The sequence below is a fragment of the Mobula hypostoma genome, chromosome 11 (assembly GCF_963921235.1).
Source record: "Mobula hypostoma chromosome 11, sMobHyp1.1, whole genome shotgun sequence".
Classification (NCBI taxonomy): Eukaryota; Metazoa; Chordata; class Chondrichthyes; order Myliobatiformes; family Myliobatidae; genus Mobula; species Mobula hypostoma.
In genome coordinates this window covers 40,731,347-40,750,072 of record NC_086107.1, presented here as the reverse complement: position 1 = coordinate 40,750,072, position 18,726 = coordinate 40,731,347, and the positions used below count along the sequence as shown (strand labels likewise).

At 38.6% G+C, this 18,726-nt stretch overlaps 1 protein-coding gene across 11 annotated transcripts in view; it reads right to left on the bottom strand.

Annotated features, from left to right (window-relative positions):
* Nucleotides 1-18,726, bottom strand: part of stk33 (serine/threonine kinase 33) — a 247,047-nt gene that overhangs the window by 122,133 nt on the left and 106,188 nt on the right. For all 11 annotated transcript variants that reach the window (XR_010019651.1, XM_063061885.1, XM_063061886.1 and 8 more), the window contains 5 exons: nt 18,115-18,228; nt 17,710-17,814; nt 15,496-15,634; nt 12,932-13,020; nt 1,711-1,798 (listed from right to left, as the gene is read on the bottom strand). Coding sequence is in view for 10 of the 11 variants with exons in the window: in XM_063061885.1 (XP_062917955.1) it covers nt 1,711-1,798; nt 12,932-13,020; nt 15,496-15,634; nt 17,710-17,814; nt 18,115-18,228 (535 nt within the window). In the remaining variant the exon portion in view is untranslated. The remainder of the gene's footprint in view (nt 1-1,710; nt 1,799-12,931; nt 13,021-15,495; nt 15,635-17,709; nt 17,815-18,114; nt 18,229-18,726) is intronic.

Here is an 18,726-nt window from a genome sequence, read left to right as displayed (position 1 = left end):
TCTCAGTAATCTATTTGTAAGTGAACTGTCCATCTTCTAACAGGGATGGGTGTATTTTTATAACAGCACTGTAAGATTGTGCGAATAAGCACAACTATACATCAAACTAATTTCATAGTGTGAGTATCAATAACAACATTAATATTTCATATATATTTGAACCAATAATGTTGACAGTGCAGTGATGGATATTCAATTTCAAAGGCCCAAAAGGCTTATTGCTAACCTCAGTTCTCTAGCACAGCAGCATGACCTTTCCAAAGGATCAGTTACTTGTGACAAGTTAAACTTCTAAACAATATTCCTTGCTCAGCTTCTTGTTGTAAACAGTGAGGTCTTGTGGGCCCATATTTAATCAATGTAAGACAAAGTTGTTATGTTAACTGGCCTGCATTAAACCAGACAACACAGGCTAAGTTATTCGCACCACTGTGACTAAGTTCAAAGAAGCTTGCAAACAAGACAGATTTTGTCACTTAACACATTAAACATGATTACAGGAATAGTTTGATCAATCAATAGCTGGAATAGCTGTGTACTTAGAGAGTCAGACAGCACAGCATGGATTTTGGGTGTCTAGCACCTCTGTTCCGAGCAGCTTTTAGACCATTTATGTGAATTACTTTGTCCCAGCAAAGAAAAACTTCACATGCGGATAATGTCAACTAGTAGCAAGACAGCATAAATGTCGGGAAGAATTGAGATTGTTAGGAATGACAAGGATAATGACTGAAAAACAGAGTGACAAAAAGAAGAACTAGAACTCATTCCTCAACCTTCTGTTTCTGCGACAGACAACTCATTTGGCTGCAACTTATACATTCTTTTAGTTCATAATAATTATACCTTTACTTGGAAATCCTTTGTAATTTTAAAATTTGGAAATGTTTTATAAATCACAAGTCCTCTGTGAGTATTAAATGTGTGTTAAGAACTATTACTTTAAATTTAAATGTGTATCATTAAAAATAAAATAAACTGTGTTTAAACTACTTCATTAGCTGGAAGTATCTCTTCCTTGGTAGAGAAGGGGAACCCACCACTCAAATAGAGGGTGCTGGCAGCCAGAACTCATTGTAGAGACTAGAGAGTGAAGTAAGCTTGTCTTTGAAGAGTAGGATGATACACTACAATCTCCCTATAGTGAGGGTACCCGTAGATACTGATAATTTTGAGATTAGGGCACAACAGAGTAGGATGGTATTTTGCTCTGTGTTTATATCAGCTTTTGGTAGACAACTTCAAAACTATTTCTACTGCTCAACATTCTCACCAATACTTCTAGTCTTCTTCCATATCAAATATTTAGGTAACATTGAAAACATTCAGGTAACATACATATTTTATACAATGGCTATGGCCAAAAGGAAAACAATTGCGATCATTCAGTAACTGGTGCATTCAACTTCAATGCTTATTAGCATCAAATAGATTATTAAAATCAAATCTGGCTTTACAATAAAATTCACTTCAGCCAGTAAATTAGTAGTTGAACACATTGGCATACAGATTTTTTTAAAGAAATTATGTTGATAATTACCACAATAAATATTTTTCTATGCACAGGAAATAAATTGGGATAACGATATTACGTAGAAGGACATTCAAATATTTTAGTGCAGTCAATGAATAATCATTATCATTAGGTGAATTGAAAAATTCTGTGCAGAAAATGCAAGTTGGAATGTAAAACGACAGCACATTTCTTACCCATGTACATAGGTGTTCCACAGGTTGCCTGCAACATTTTGTCACTGCCAACACCACCTTTTTGCACGGAAAGTCCAAAATCAGTCACCTGGTTCAAAAAAAAATCACCATTTTAAAATAGAGTTAAAATTAGAGTTAAAAAAAGGCATAAATCTCAGATCCATTGATTTTGCTGACAATTATTTTCCACATTGTTTCTCCATCATATTAACACTTCAGATCCACATTTCATTATTTAAATTGGTGCATTCTGTGGTGATATCACATGTCACGTTTAAGAACGTGATTGGACAGAGTCGGGAGCATGCACAGAAATGACAGAATGATCTAGAAACTGTATGTTAAAGACGTGCTTGCTGTTTGCTGTTGTAAATAAATGTTCTAGTTTTAATTCTTCCAGAATATGGTTTGTTCTTAGTAACCCACTGTATGTGTAAAGAACACAACATGGTGTCAGAAGTCGGTCTGGAAGAATAATTTGTTTCACTAACACGGGAGAAGCGAAGATAATCGGAAAAAAAAGCGCGAACTTTTTCGTTGTTTGCTAACAGCTTTAAAACTGGAAGTTTTGCAACCCCCATCAACGCTTTAGCTGACTGGAAACGTAGCTGAAAACTGGAAAAGATTTAAACAGCGTTTTGAAATTTAGTTACCAGCGATTGGAGCAGAAAATAAAAAGGAAAAAACAAAAGCAGCAATCCTACTCCACGTAATAGGGGATGACGCAATTGAGGTATATAACCATTTTACTTTTGAAAATAGAGATAATTTGAATCTAAAAGCGATAATCGACAAATTTGAAGCATTTTGTATACCGAAGTGTAATGTGACGTATGAGCGCTACAACTTTTTCAAATGTTGGCAGAGACCTGGTCAAATGATTGATCAATTTGTTACAGAGTTGAGAAAGCACAGTAAAAGATGCAAGTTTGCAGAGCTTACAGACTCTCCCATTAAAGACAGAAATGTTTGCGGCATTCTGGATGATGGTCTGAGAGAAAGACTGTTAGAACAAGTTTGAATTTGGAAAAAGCTGTGGCACTCTGCAAAGCTTCTGAGACTGTGGTCACAGGCTAAAGAGCTTTTTATCGAGAACAGTTGCGTAGATGCTGTAAAGCGTGAACATATTAGAAAAAATAATGCAGCGACAATGAAACCGACAGAGAGCAAGACGTCATCTGAAAGAAAAAAACTTTGTGATCGCTGTGGGTGGCAACATCATCTAAAAAAGTGTCCAGCATGTCAGAAAATGTGCAACACCTGTGGTAAAAGTAATCATTTTTCATGTTGTTGCAGAAGTAGAAAGGAAATAAAACACATAAATACAGTGCTTGAAAATAAACATGAGGAGTTTTATATAGATGTGCTTTGTGAAAACAAAGTAAGAATGACTGGATTATTACATTGCAAGTGAATCAAAACAATATTCTGTTTAAACCTGATACTGGAGCACAAGTAAATGTTCTTGCAGAATCTGAGTTTAATGCATTAAAGCTAAGACCAAAGTTATATCAGACAAATATAAAAGTGACTGGGTATTCAGGTGCAGACATTCCAGTAAAAGGAACATGTGTGACAAAAGTACCACAGAAAAATATTGTGCACACGCTTTCATTTGTGGTAGTGCCAAAGAACGTACAGTCAATAGTGGGTTTATCTGCCTGTGAGACTGAATTTGGTAAAAAGAGATTTAGTCCTAGACAGTGATACAGAGTCAGAATACAGTGGACAGAGGCCAAACTTGCCGGTACAGTACAATACGGATGGTAAGCCAAAGAGTGACAAGAATCAGGATTCAACTGAAGAAGTGAAAGCACAAGTGAAGGAATTGAGAAGTTTTATTGAAATGATGAAGTCTCAGCATAAAAAAGAGATTACACAGTTAATGAATGAATTGTGATTTCTTCTCAAAGACCTTAAGAAGAGCCAACTTCAGAGTTTCAGTTAACTAATGCAGACCAGAAAACACATGAAAACAACAACGAAACACAAGAACTGTGTGAACCACTTAGAAGGCCTACTCGTGTTCGTAAACCCCCAGCGAGACTGATAGAGACATGTTAAATTACGTATTTGTTTTGATTAATGTTGCTAATTGTTTTTCTTTTTAAGGAAAGGACGAAGTGGTAATATCACATGTAAGAACGTGATTGGACAGTCGGAAGCATGCGCAGAAATGACAGAATGATCTAGAAACTGTATGTTGAAAATGTGCTTGCTGTTTGCTGTTGTAAATAAACGTCCTGGTTTTAATTCTTCCAGAATATGGTTTGTTCTTAGTAACCCACAGTACGTGTAAAGAACACAACACATTCAACAGTGCGCACTTACCTGGAAGTTTATGTTTTGCAATGCATCCTGACTAAACAAAGACCATTTCTAATGATTACCTAGTGCTTAAAGGTATAATTAATCTAAGCATTTAGCACTGTATAGTCACCGACAAATAAGTTGCAGAAAAAATGTCATGTAGAATGCAAATATCTCAACAGGGGCGGCGCTAAGGTGGTGCTAGCTGCTGCTATAGCCCCAGCAGAAATTGCAATAGCACCACCGTACCACCAAGAAATTAACTGAAATTTCACATACAAATTGCAACTGTGTCAGATCCACCCTACACTTCTGCTTATTCATTCATTGTCAATGTCTTGCCATTGCTGTCTTCAGATCAGTTAAGCTGATCTAAGATTACTTAATGTGGTGATGTCACTCACTCTCACTCACGCGAGAGATGGATAGTATACATCCAGGCGCAGATCTATGGTCTCGCAAGACTAACGGATGCCCCCCCCACACACACATACACACACAGTGCTTTTACAAGCTAGCGTGGGCCTGGCATGTGCATTATTTTGGCCGAAGTGAAAAATGGATCGATTTTTAGTGAGAAAACAACCTCATCCAGAGAAATCAATGGTGTCTCAGCCTGAGCCTGTCTTAATTGAAAGTGACAGGCAGAAAGAAGTAAGTGGGGATGAGGACAACAGCAGTTCATCAAAGGAGTGTGAGGGCGAAGTAGAGGAACAAGAAATGGAGCGGGATTTGGAAGAGAACGTGGATGAAGCTGCTCTTAGTGCTAGTGGGAATACTGTCAGCGATATTAGCCAGCAGCCTGAGGAAGGACCCCGTTGGCCAGCATTGAAAAAGTACCCTTCACTGCTCGCAACAGTTTGGCAATCAGCAAAGGAGTTTTATTCGTGGCTGGTTTGACTGACTAGAATATTCGATCACGAAAGGTACTACGTTCTGCTTCACACGCAGGCATTTCCTGTGTGGAGGACATGGGTTCCATTCTGAGTCTACCTTCACTGTCATGGGTTACCGCAACTGGTAGAAAGCTACAACAGCTTTCAAAACCCACCATGTAAGTGCAGCTCATAAGTTTGCTATGGAGCCATGGGCCGAATTCAGATTAAGAAAAGAAGACGGTTCAAGATTGGGAAATATGCTTGACAAAGGACATGCAAAAATTATCCAAGAAAATCGTGAGTATATGAGAGCAGTGGTTAAGTCTCTAGCAAGGACAGACAGTGAATGACAGAGTGGAATTTCTAGCTCTAATGAGACCCTACCGTGATGCATTTATAGATTTATACAATCTAATCTGAATATCACTGACTCTACCTGTGACATCTGCCTCATGCAAACGGAGTTTCTCTTGCCTCAGATGCCTCAAAAACTACCTAAGGAATAGCAGCGGCGATGCTCGGAACAGCAACTTGGCCCTGTTGGCCATAAACAGCTGGAGGACCAAAGCACTTGACATCCAGAAAATCATTGATGCTTTCACCACCAATCACAATAATAGATGGATTGTGCTTCTCTGAAAACATCAATGGTGAGTGCAGTTGATTTTTTTTAAAATTTGGGCCAAGACTAATGCTGATTATTATTATTATTATTATTATGTGGTGGATACCCCATAGTCCTTATGTTTCCTGCAAATCCTAAACTATTACATTTACTGCTATTAAGCTTACTGGTTTTGCTTCGACCTCCAAATGGTGATTCTGTTGATTTTTGTTTTAAATTCAGTAGCCGAATTAATAGAGGTATTGCATGGTCAGAGTATGATTTGTCCAACTCCTGGTAAAGCCTTGCATCTGTTGTTTGCCTTATTTGACTTTAATAACGATGTATCTTTTGGAATTGTCTGTCTATGTAATGCGAATAGCAGTGGACATTGTGGGTTAGTGTTGTGTTTTTCAGTTGAAAAGCACGCATTTGACGCTGATTGCGGGATTGTTGCGTGACTCACGTTGTGCCCTGTGCGTCAGATGCTCTGTTGGTTTGTTTCTTTATGCTCTGTGTAGCCCGGGTTGTCTCCGATGCTGTTGACACTGTCACAGTTCACTTCTATATTAGATCTATCAATTGCCGTTGCTTGTGAATCAACAGAGGCATTTATAGTGGGCACATAATGCTTGAAACTGACTTTTGAACGCCATGCATCTGGCCTTGCGAATACCTATTACCATAGGGTACATCCCTCAGCACCATCACTGAATAATTCAGCCCCACTGTAGCACCAGCAAGAAAATGTATCTGGCGCCGCCACTGTATCTCAACAATTTATGATGTGTATACTGCTGCCTCTTTTTGCAATTATAAAGCCCCAGAACTTGTAGCAACTTACACAAAAATACAAAGTTACTGTCTATAATTTGTCATAAATCAAGAGGCTGCATTCCAATGCTGTCTTTAGCATTAAATTTAGAAAGGGAGCAGAAACTTCGGCCTACAAACAACGAACAACAAACAAACAAACAAACCCTCCTGACGAAGGGTCTCGGCCTGAAACGTCGACTGCACCTCTTCCTAGAGATGCTGCCTGGCCTGCTGCGTTCACCAGCAACTTTGATGTGTGTTGCAGAAACTTAGGCCTATTGCCCAACATTATGATATTGGATAGAGGAAATTTATGCCCAATCTCAAACAGGTGCAAGAAATGGAACAGCTTCAGAAGCTTTAAAAAAAATCTTAGCAATGTAAAAAATACACATTTAGATAGGTAATTAGTTTGAAAATGCTCCTTGAAACCTTGCCAACATTTTTATGCACTCTAATGATTATTCACATAGATTTTTCTTAAAGGTATCTAATAGAGCTTGAGTGAATATATAAAAAAAAAGGTTAAGGGAACTGGAGAGTTTGTTTTTTGAAAAGCTTTTGAACATGTGATGAGAACAAAAAAACAGGCAAAGTTCATGTCATAATTTCTCAGATATTTGCATTCTACATGATATCTTTACTTATTACTGGCAGTTCTTTCCATTACTATAACTCTACACAAAATGCTCAAACAACTTTGCTAGGCCTTGTCTGTATAATATATTGGAGGCCAGGTTGTGTAATTTAAAACAATTTTCAAAGAAATTGAATATAGATTAGATTAGATTCAACTTTATTGTCATTGTCCCAAGTACAGATACAAAGCCAATCAAATGCAGTTAGCATCTGACCAGAAACGCAAAGAATAGTGTTATTTACAAAATAACTGCGAATAAAGAGTAAGTGCTACAGCACACAAGTTCTATGACGTGAACATAGACTGCAGAAAAACACAGAATGATCTTGAAGCAGCAAACTGAGCATTTCAGGGCTAGGGTGACCAAATAACGGAACAGATCTTGCATGCCACTGATCAACAATAACGATGTAACTGCCATACTTTTATCTTCCTCCCACCTCAAATCCTGAATGGTGAAATACATAAGAAAGAACAGGATTTCTGGCTCAGTCTTTAATGCAAGGGTAATACCACTAGGATGAAGAAGGAAATCGTTATAGTAGGGGGAAATAACTAGGCTGAGGGAAGGGATATAGTGCAGAACTTTGCTCCGGGTCTCTGGGTCCTGACTGATACATTTTAAAAGTAGCTAAAGCAGGTTGTAAGGTTAACTGTTAAACATTTTCTTCACTGTAACCTTTCCTCTCAGATTAATCTAAAATCTCTTGGTAATGTTTCCCATTTGTGTTTATTATCTGGATTGAGTAAGTTCTGAGGTCCACACCCATACAAGAAATATGGACGTGACCACAGTGTGACATGGTGGTATAGTAGTTAGTGTAACACTAATACAGTGCCAGTGACCTGTGTTCAATTTCACATCAGTCTGTAAGAAATCTGTACATTCTCCCTTTGACCGCATGGGTTTCCTCCAGGTGCTCTAGTATCTTCACACATTCCAAAGATGTATCGGTTGGTAGATTTAATTGGTCACCCGTATGTAATTAGGTGGACTGGGCCTATTGGGCCAGAAAGACCTGGTACCGTGCTGTATTTTTAAATAAATATCTCTTATGGATTTCTGTTAATCAAATGGATTATCCAGCAGTCGCGTACACGGAGGTTCAAAACAGGGCCTCCTGTAGCCTATGATCAACCAGCACTGCAGAGTTCTTCAGCAGTCTAGCCTCCAGACTCCAAAATTGCAAAACCATTTATTCTGGTTTATCACATTTGTGACCTGCTTATTTACTCTGACCAGGTATAGCGTAGCGTTACAGGTGTCCCCAGCTTTTCGAACGTTCACTTTACGAAACCTCACTGTTACGAAAGACCTACATTAGTTACCTGTTTTCGCTAACAGAAGGTGTTTTCACTGTTACGAAAAAAGGCAGCGCACGAAAAATGCAATGCGCGATAAAAGGCAGCGTGTGCCCCAATCAGCCAAGCTCCTCCCCCAGATTCGGAACTGCATTCTAGCCGGCATTGGTTAAACATGTGCCTGTGAGCATCTGTGCATTATGTCAATTTAGTTTATTGCGTCGCCTCTGATCTGGGCCACCATTTACGTGCCGGGTGGCACCTAATTAATTAGCTTATTTCGGCTTTTTTCTTAAAGATATGCTGGGTGAGTCCCGGCCACTGCTGTACCGCTGCATGCTTTGCGGATCAGTATCGGTCGGCAGCCCAGAGGGTGGGGACCACTGCACCACCCCAACCTCCAACGACTCAGCCTAACAAACCATCATCAGTGTGCTCAGCGCTGTCTTCCCGATTCCAGTAAGTGATACTACACTGTACATACATTATTTCTACTTTATATAGGCTGTGTATTTTTATGCATTATTTAGTAAGATTTGGCAGCTTCATAGCTTAAAGATTACTGGAGAGAGTGTTTCTGCTGAGAGCACTTGCGCCGTGTTTCTGCCGAGAGCGCTTGCGTGAGATTTTCGCTACGGCGAACAGTGCGGCAATGATTGTAGAGAAGTACTTCTACTTTATATAGGCTGTGTATTTATCATATCATTCCTGCTTTTACGATATGTTACTGTAATTTTAGGTTTTATACGTTATTTGGCATGATTTGATAGGCTATTTCTGGGTCTGCGAACACTCACAAATTTTTCCCATATAAATAAATGGTAATTGCTTCTTTGCTTTACGATATTCCGGCTTATAAACTGTTTGTAAGGGGTTTCTTTTTTTATATGTTACTGCGTAGTCTAATTAAAATGGCTTCTTTGTTATGTTATAATTGAAAGGGCTTCTTTGTTATGTTAACGGCTGAGAAAGTCCTCCTGCTAGCAGTTTGTTTGGATCATGTTACTCAGCGGTCCCCAACCACCGGGCCGCGGACCGGTACCGGGCCGCAGAGCATGCGCTACCGGGCCGCGAGGAAACGATATGATTTGGCGATATGAGTCAGCTGCACCTTTCCTCATTCCCTGTCACGCACTGTTGAGCTTGAACGCATGCGAGGTCATGACCCGCGCGTCATCCATGTCAGCGCGGGAAGGAGGTCAACTCCTCCAGCTTGCAAATGACGGCGGGCTGAAAAGTATGTTTGACATAACATCTCTGCCGGCATTCCGGATCAAAGTCAAGGCTAAATATTCTGAGATAGCCACGAAAGCACTGAAAACGTTGCTTCCATTTCCAACATATCTCTGCAATGAATGCAATGAAAACTAAATTGCGGAATAGACTGGACATAAGGAACCCCCTTTGAGCATCGCTGTCTCCCATCACCCCTCGATAGGACTGTCTTGTTGCAGGGAAACAAGCCCAGGGCTCCCACTGATTCAACGATATTGGTGTGTTGCAATGAATTTATATGTTCATACGGGGAAAATGTGTGCTGCGTGTTTAATATCCAAGTGTTACTTAAAATGTTATGATGCTATTGACTTACTTATAAAACCATATAACAATCACAGCATGGAAACAGGCCATCTTGGCCCTTCTAGTCCGTGCCGAATGCTACTCTCACCTAGTCCCACCAACCTGCACTCAGCCCATAACCCCTCCATTCCTTTCCTGTCCATATACCTATCCAATTTTTCTTTAAATGATAATATCGAACCTGCCTCTACCACTTCGACTGGAAGTTCGTTCAACACGTACTTCAAGCTCCCCTGTCCTCCCCTGATAATTGACTTATCACTATATTCATGCGAGGAAAATATGCGCTGTGTGTTTAATATTAAATTCATTAGATAAACCCTTTGAGAAAGGAAATTGAGTGTATTAGCCACTTACCACCTATATTCCGGTCGTGATTCACATCCCCCCCCCCCGAACAGAATCGCCAGAAATGATTTGTACAGCAAAATCGGCACGTACACGCATGCGCACACAGGTGCCCGCGCAAGGCTTCATGGTCATTGTAGTCTTTCTGGGGTAAACACAACGTATTTGTGTTACTCTTGGTAACCCTACTCCCCACCCCACCCCCACCGGATCGCCCGGTCCGCAAGAATATTGTCAATATTAAACCGGAACGCAGTGCATAAAAGGTTGGGGACCCCTGACGTTACGGATAAGAAGATGTTACGAACCAATTGGGATAGTTGTTATGTTTTTGGTGTGTCTGTAAGATATTGTATGCGCGGGAGGTTTGGAGCAGAAGGCGGGAGAGAGAGAGAGAGAGAGACAGGATGGACCAGGTGCTGTGAGTCCGCTAACGGGGTCAGACCGCAAGCGGTGCGTTCGGCAAGGAGAGGAGACGGAGACAGACTCGTGTGGAGTGTCTGGTCGACCCCCATTGTTGGTCCCAGGCGGCCGGTCGAGGTGGTCCGAGGGGTCGCAGGGTGAAGAAGAAGGGTCCTGAGCTCCAACTGTTTGTGCACAAAGAGATTGAACTTTGATAAGTGTGGCGCCTTTTATATTTTATTCTCTATTAATTATATAGTTCCAGTAATATCTATGAACTGTAAATCATTTAATCGTATCTGGTGTATTGTCTGTTATTTGGGCGGGGTAGGGTACATCACAAAGCATCCACACAGACTGATTCCCCATTCCCCAGTTTGGCGGGGCCGAGGGCTACTTCCCTAGATGACAGCGAGCCGAGAGACCCTGAGGCTGGCCGGGGGGCTACACGTTTCCTAGGAATGCTCTACCTTCGGATGGTGGGGGAAACCTGTATTTTTTGTTTTAAAAACAAATCTTAATTGTAATTTGGCTATTAATTCATGTTTGAGAAAAAATAATGTTTGAGGCTCATTTACTACTTTAAAAACTGCACTTCTGGGTTATGATTCTGTAAGACCATGAGATAAGAGCAAAACTAGGCTATTTGGCTCATCAATTCTGCTCCACCATTCCATCATGTCTGAGTTAATATCTTTCTCAACCCCATTCTCCCGCCTACTCCCCGTAACCTTGGACGTCCTTATTGATCAAAAACCTATCAATCTCCACTTTAAATAGACCCAATGACTTGGTCTTCATAACGATCTGTGGCAATAAATTCCAGATTCATCACACTCTGCTCAAAAAAATTTCTCCTCATCTTTAAAGGGAAAGCCTTGCATTCTGAGGCTGGCCTTTTGGTCCTAGATTTCCCCACTGTAGGAAACATCTTCCTGACACTGTATTCCACCTGCCATTCTTTACCCATTCTCCTAATCTGACCAAGTCCTTCTCTAGCCTCTCTACTTCATCAAAACTTCTTGCTCCTCTATTTATCTTCACACCATCTGCAAACTTTGCAACAAAGCCATCAATTCTATCATCCAAATCATTAACATATAATGTAAAAAGAATCAGTCCCAACACAGAACCCTGTGGAACACCACTAGTCACTGGCAGCCAACCACAAAAGGCTCCCTTTATTCCCACTCTTTGCTTCCTGCCAATCAACCACTGCTTTGTCCATGCTAGAATCTTTCCTGTAATACCATGGGCTTGTAGCACGTTAAACCCCCTCATGTGTGGCGCTTTGTCAAAGGCCTTCTGAAAATCCAAGTACACAACATCAACCAATTCTCCTTTGTCTATTCTGCTCATTAATTCTTCAAAGAATTCCAACAGATTTGAATGATGCACACTGTTTTGTAGATTAGTTCAAAAATCTTATGTCAATGAATTTTAAACTTAGAAAATGAGTCAGTAAAATATGAAGATAGTTGAGAGGCTGAATACTCTTTCAAGGCACTATACCTTTTTGCTTAAAGTATATTATTTCATTCAAGACACTAACATAATTTTTAAAAAGAATTAGATTATATAAAAAGAAATAACCCTTCCTTGTATTTTTTTCTGTGTAGTTCCATAATCCCATTCAAATGAAAAGACTATTGCTTCTGCTTCAGGATCCATGAAATGGGATCCAGGGAAACCCGGTGGATGAGAATGTTAAAATACTGTAGATGATACTAACTACTCTTGGTAGATCTGAAACTTCTCCATTTGACTGAGTTTGTGCAAAGTCCCTGATTTGTTAGCTTTTAAACAAGCAAATGTCAAATCAGAACTTCCGCTATTTACCTGCAGAATCTGACAAATAATTTCCCTGAAGCTTAATGCTTAAACAATAACAACACTGTAGATGTTATCTGATAAATGCTCTTAGATTTATTCCTCTCATTTAAATTCTAATTTGTCTGAAAAATAAGCCAAAGTTTAATTTTTTTTGTATACTTCTATAATAACTTTTATTGATTTGAGTACGAGAATAGGCCAATGAAGATTAAGACACACAGTAGATAGAGAATGGAAGTCTGGCCAGAAAAAACACAGGAATCAGCAGATTGAATGACAGATAAACATGAAGTTCCAGCAGTAGTTGTACAAGAGCAATTGAGACATCAAAGAGGTATCCTTTGTGATGGAAATGACATGAGACCCCATATCCTAAGGCTAATCCTGGATGATTTAAAGATCATTTTTAAGCTTATAATGTATCAGAAGGGATAGTATGAGCCAGAGGTATGATTTGTCCAATTAAGTAATTTAAAATAACATTAGTACAAAATTAATTCAATTTACCTTGATGTTTAACTTCATGTCAAGTTCACTGCTGTTTTCAATGTTTTTCACCAAGATATTTTCTAGTTTTAAATCCCGATGGACAATATCTGTAGAAAGACCACACAATATTCAATATACATTGAAAATATACAATTCAAGAGAGATGATAAATTTAACAAATCACAACTTCTGTCAGCATATTCCAACTTATATAGGTGTATTAATAAGTACCAGAAACATTGCTCATGGAAAGACTCCCTTTTCTGAGACAAGTTTTCCATTTCAGCAGTATTCTAAAGTGGCATCTGATTAACCAAACAGATTAGGCTGTAGTAACAAGACAGTCTTTTCTCCCTTAAAGTTTCGAGTGATATATGAGTAGGCATCAACAAGCTTCTCATTCATAGCACTCTACAAATTACAATGAAGTGGAGCAGATAAGGTAGGAATAAAAAGAAGGATTGGCAACCAAGTAAAAAATGATTAAATTTGTTAAATTAAATTGATTAAATTTGCATTTGTGATACATTAATATCTTTAATGAGTGTGTAAAATGTTTTAATCCCAAACATTTCTCTTAAAATAAATTGTTCTTGTTAAGTAATTACTTAAATTGATTTGCCTACATAAATTCAAGATTGTTCAATGGCATTTTCAGTATACAAGTGTAAAGGAAGGCAAAATAATTGTTACTCTGGATATGATGCAGCACAAAAAATATACACGATAAGATAAAGTACACAATAAATATAAATACATTATATATAAAATCACACACACACACACATATATAGATTAATTCTATGTTATTAAAGTGACACCAGGCACAGGAGTGTCTGTACATTAGGTGACTCTAACAGGAAATGATAAGGTAGTGGTGGTGGGAGGTGTGGAGGAGTGGTTTAGTGGATGAAGGTGCTGATCAGCCTTGTTGTTCAGGGAAAGTAAATGTTTTTGAATTTGGTGGTCTTTGCATGGATGTCACATAACCTTCTTCCTGATGGGAGGGGGACAAAACAGTCCATGTGCACGATGGGTGGGATCCTTCGTGATGTTGCTGGCCTTTTTCTGGCATCTTTCAGTATATACAGCACTGTACAAAAGTCTTAAGCACATGTACCAAGACCTTTGCACAGTACAGTAGTAATTTTTATGTATTGCACTATACTGCTGCAAAGAAAAATATTCATGATATACGTGAATGATATATCTGATACGAGTCTCTATTGTGGACTGAGTGGGAAGGAGGCAGGAAGAAGGGAATCGTGGTTGTGAAAACAGGAAGGGAGAGAGTAGCACCAGAGAGAAATTCTGTAATAAGACCATGACCATAAGAGAAAAATTAGGCCATTTGGACCATCACATCTGTTCTGCCATTTCATCATGGCTGATGCAATTTTCCTCTCAGCCCCAATCTCCTGCCTTCTCCCCGTATTCCTTCATTCCCTTACCAATCAAGAATCTATCAAACTCTGCCTTAAATGTACATAAAGACTTGGCCTCCACAGCTACCTATGGCAAAGAATTATACAGATTCACCACTCTCTGGCTAAAGAAATTCTTGCTCATCTCCATTCTAAAAGGACACCCCTTTATTCTGAGGCTGTGTCCTCTGTTCTTAAGACTCTCCCACCATAGGAAACAACCTCTCCACATCCACCCTTTCAAGGCCATTCGATAGGTTTCAATGAGGTCACCCCTCATTCTTCTGAATTCTAGTGAATACAGGCCCAGAGCCATCAAATGCTCTTCATATGACAAGCCATTCAATCCTGGAATAATTTTGATGAACCTCCTTTAAACCCTCTCCTGTTTCAGCACATCCTTTCTAGGATAAGGAGCCCAAACCTGCTCACAATACACCGGTGCTTTATAAAGTTTCAACATTACATCCTTGCTTTGATATTCTAGTCCTCTTGAAACAAATGCTATGATCAATCGTACTAATAAATAAATCAATTATTTGGAATCAAATAACCTCGCCTGGCGTCTCAGGCCAGGGTGTGTCTACACCCATGCCAATCCCCACCTCTGACATTCCCTCTCTGTCCGTGTCCCACACCTCTCCTGCAGCGTTCCACTCTCACCATTTCCAACATCCATTCATCCCACCAGATTTATAAACTCACTCTCTATTCCATGTTGACAAACATAGTACCATCCAAAAGTCCTGGGCACCCTAGCTATGTATATGTACACAAAATATTTGCACAGTACTCTATATCCTTGATGGTGGATCAGCTGATGCTGGTGATGCAGTTTTAACTACCTGTTGTAGAGCCTTTGTGTCCACCACAGTGCTGTTTCTGTACCATGCAGTGATGCAGTATGTTTAGATGCTCTCTACTGCACATCTGTAGAAGGATGCAAATATAAATGTATATAATCCAGCTCTCTACAACCTCATCAGAAAACAGAGGGATTAGTGAGCTTTTCTGATTGTGTAGGATTTGTTCTGTGACCATGAAAGGTTGTGCAAGGTGTGCTTTACCTATTTGAGATTCTATTACTTCAGAAATTTATAAGGGTGTTTTTGTCAGGACTACAAGGTTATTTATTTACTTTCTCTGATAAAATCTTACCATTTTTATGTAAGTAAGCAATTGCACTTGCTAGGCTACGGATCACATGTCTTGTCTCATTTTCATTTAAGCGTTTTTTTTTATGAAGGATTGCACTTAGTTCTCCACCCTCACAGACTTCCGTCACCAGGTACATTCGCTGCAAACAAATAATTAGCGTTATCTATTAGGAGGCCATGGAATCCAGCAGCAAAATATTTCAGACACAAAAAAAAATTAAAAATACTCAGGAGGTTACACAGTGTATCCAGCCTTTCTATTCAAAGATGGTGCCAGACCTTATTAATATTTTGTTTTTATTGTGGTTATCATGAACTTTGCGGCAATTCGAAGTCAATTTTATTGTCATATGAATAATTACATGTACGCATAGGTGCAGTGAAAAACTTATTTGCAGCACCTTCACAGACACATGGTATCATACAAGCACATTCAGAAGAAAAATATAAATTAACCACAAATTTTGCAAGAAATAACACAATTAGAACAAAAAAGATCAAAGTGCTGCTAAACTCTAGTATTTAGAGTTGCGCCTGTTAGTTCAAGAACCATATAATTTAATTGATATTTAAGAGAAATGGATGATGTTCTTGAACCTGATTATGTGGGACTTCAGGCTTCTGGATCTCCTGCCAAGTTGTAGCTGCAAGAAGATGGGATGGCCCAGAAGGAGAGGATCTTTCATAACGATGTTGCCTTCCACTGAGGGGGAGGTATTGGGCCAAATCCACTACTCTCTACAGGAGGGGATTCCAAACTTTGTTATGCTGTGGACCCCTACCATTAACCAACGGGTGTGTGGACCCCAGGTTGGGAACCCCTGCTCTGTAGCTTCTTGCATTCCTGCACATAATGAATCAAACCACGATCACTTTCAAGTAGTGTGATTATTTTTATTCAAGGTGATGCAATGCTGAAACCATACAACCCCTCCAAACCCACCAAATTCCCAACCACCTGATGTACACTTTTATTGAAGACTTTTAAAACAATCAAGTATGCTGCCAATATATGTATATAAATATAACAGTGACAGAGTTGCTCTTCTGTTTATCCCTGTGTCACTATTGGGTAGACTGTTACTAGCGACAATCTCTAAATACAATTGGTTATTTCATTATTAATATATAAAAAGAAATTTCTAATTGCAGATTTATAGTTACTATCAATCCTATCACCATTTTTGAAAATGCCATTTCATACGGAAAGACAGTCATGTTATGTGTATAGTGATTTTTTTTCCTTTTCCTCTATCACTGGATACATAAAAACTCATTTCCTGTTTTGCCCTAAGTACAGGAAACAAGCTTTTATGTACCTAATGAAAGCTATCCATAGGTTAAGCAAACAATCTAAAAAACATATTGTTATATCCTGACAAACAAATTACATGTTTATGTTCGAATCATTCTGCTGAGCCACAGATCTATATAATATATAAATTTATAAATACTTCATTAACACTGTCTAATCCATTAAGGTGTTGAGGTACACGTACAGTCTTGTCCACATTAATCTGCTTCAGCTTCAATCTATTGGAAAGACTGCACTGTGTAACACAATTTACCACTTTAGCAAACAGAGGCTATATTTTACACGAGCTTTTGTTTAGTCAAGTGGCAGAATGAATCATCCATTAAAAATAAAATCACTGAAATCAATTAAAACAAAAAATAGAAAGGTTCTGTGAAATTCTAAACATTTTGTTGTTCCAGATTACCACTAAGCTGGTGGAGGTATAATTTAGCCTGGGTGGATGTTGATGCAACATTGTTATGTTATGAAAAATTACAAGTGCTTTCTGAACTATTTTTATTTGAGAAGGGACTGAAAACAAAAGAAAATTCTTGAGTGATAATTGTTTATTTCCTTATCAATGATGCCAGTAATCATTTTTTAGTATACATATCAAAAACATATACAGATAAGGAAAGATAGTGGTTTGAGAGGAACTAACTGAAAAAAGAAAAAAAAAGGAAAACAGCTGTGAAATATGATTTCTGAGAAGGGAAATGAAGAGAGGGAGAAAACCACAATGTGAACAAAACAGAAACCCAAGAGAAGAAATATCAGACCATCCCGTCCAAGGAGTGTGAAAATCAGTAAGAACTGAAAGAAAGAAAACAATGCAGACCATGGATCAAAGGAAGAATGTATTTAAAACTTATAATTTTTTCATTTTGTTAAAGTCCCCAAAATCTCATTACATCTTACTTTGGGTGTTTCAAACACCTCTTCCAAATGAATTATATGTTCATGGTTCACTTGCTTTAAAATGCTGACTTCTCGTTCCAGTAGCTTCACTGCTGAACTTCCAGCCTGGATTGGAAATAGAAATAATACTGCAAAGGCATGTAAATGAATAAAGGCCTCTCTATTAACTTAAAGCTCTCAATTTCTTTTTGCTTTTATCCCTTTCTCAATATTTATTTGATATGATTTTTTAAAAATTATAGCACAATTCCAAGTATTTTTTCTCTTTCAAAACTAACTGTTGTCTTAATAATTTCCATTTATTTTTAAATTCAACAATGCACTTTCTCCTTAAGACTATCATCCTTTATATATTTAAAACAGATATAATTTAAATGAAGCAAAAAATTATCAAGGAAAATTTACCTTTTCCCGGTTCACCTTCTTGATTGCCCATTTTTTGCCACTCCTATTATGCGTCGCCTCAATCACCACACCATAGCTTCCTTGTCCTAACCTTTGACCAAAACTGTATATTTGCTAAAAAAAAAGAAAGCACACTCCAAAAGGTCAAAGAAATTACAAAATGAAACAACTGGCTGATACAGGGGCTAACGTTTAAACTCAAATCACAACTAAGAACACAGTACACCGAGACCAAATCCTCATACAACTAATGTACTATATTAAATAGAACAGAAATTAACAGAGTTTAAAGTAACCTAGGTCATGAATTTATGACTACATCAATGTTAATAGTAATGAACAAAAGTATTTTTATTAAATCTACAGTTACTTTTTATATTCAAGGCTAGATGTCATTACATGAATGGGGGAGGTATGGTCTAAGTGCAGCTTGATGGGACAAGGTATATGAACAGTTCAGCCCAGTCTAGATGGACCAAAGGGCCTGTTTCTGTGCTGTTGTGTTCTATAACTCTAGGTCAGCTCTGCATGACTGTGAAAGAGTACCTCATAGAACTAAGTAGGATATACATAGTTGTACTGGCAAGGATTGGGAGACAATTAAGCATTAAC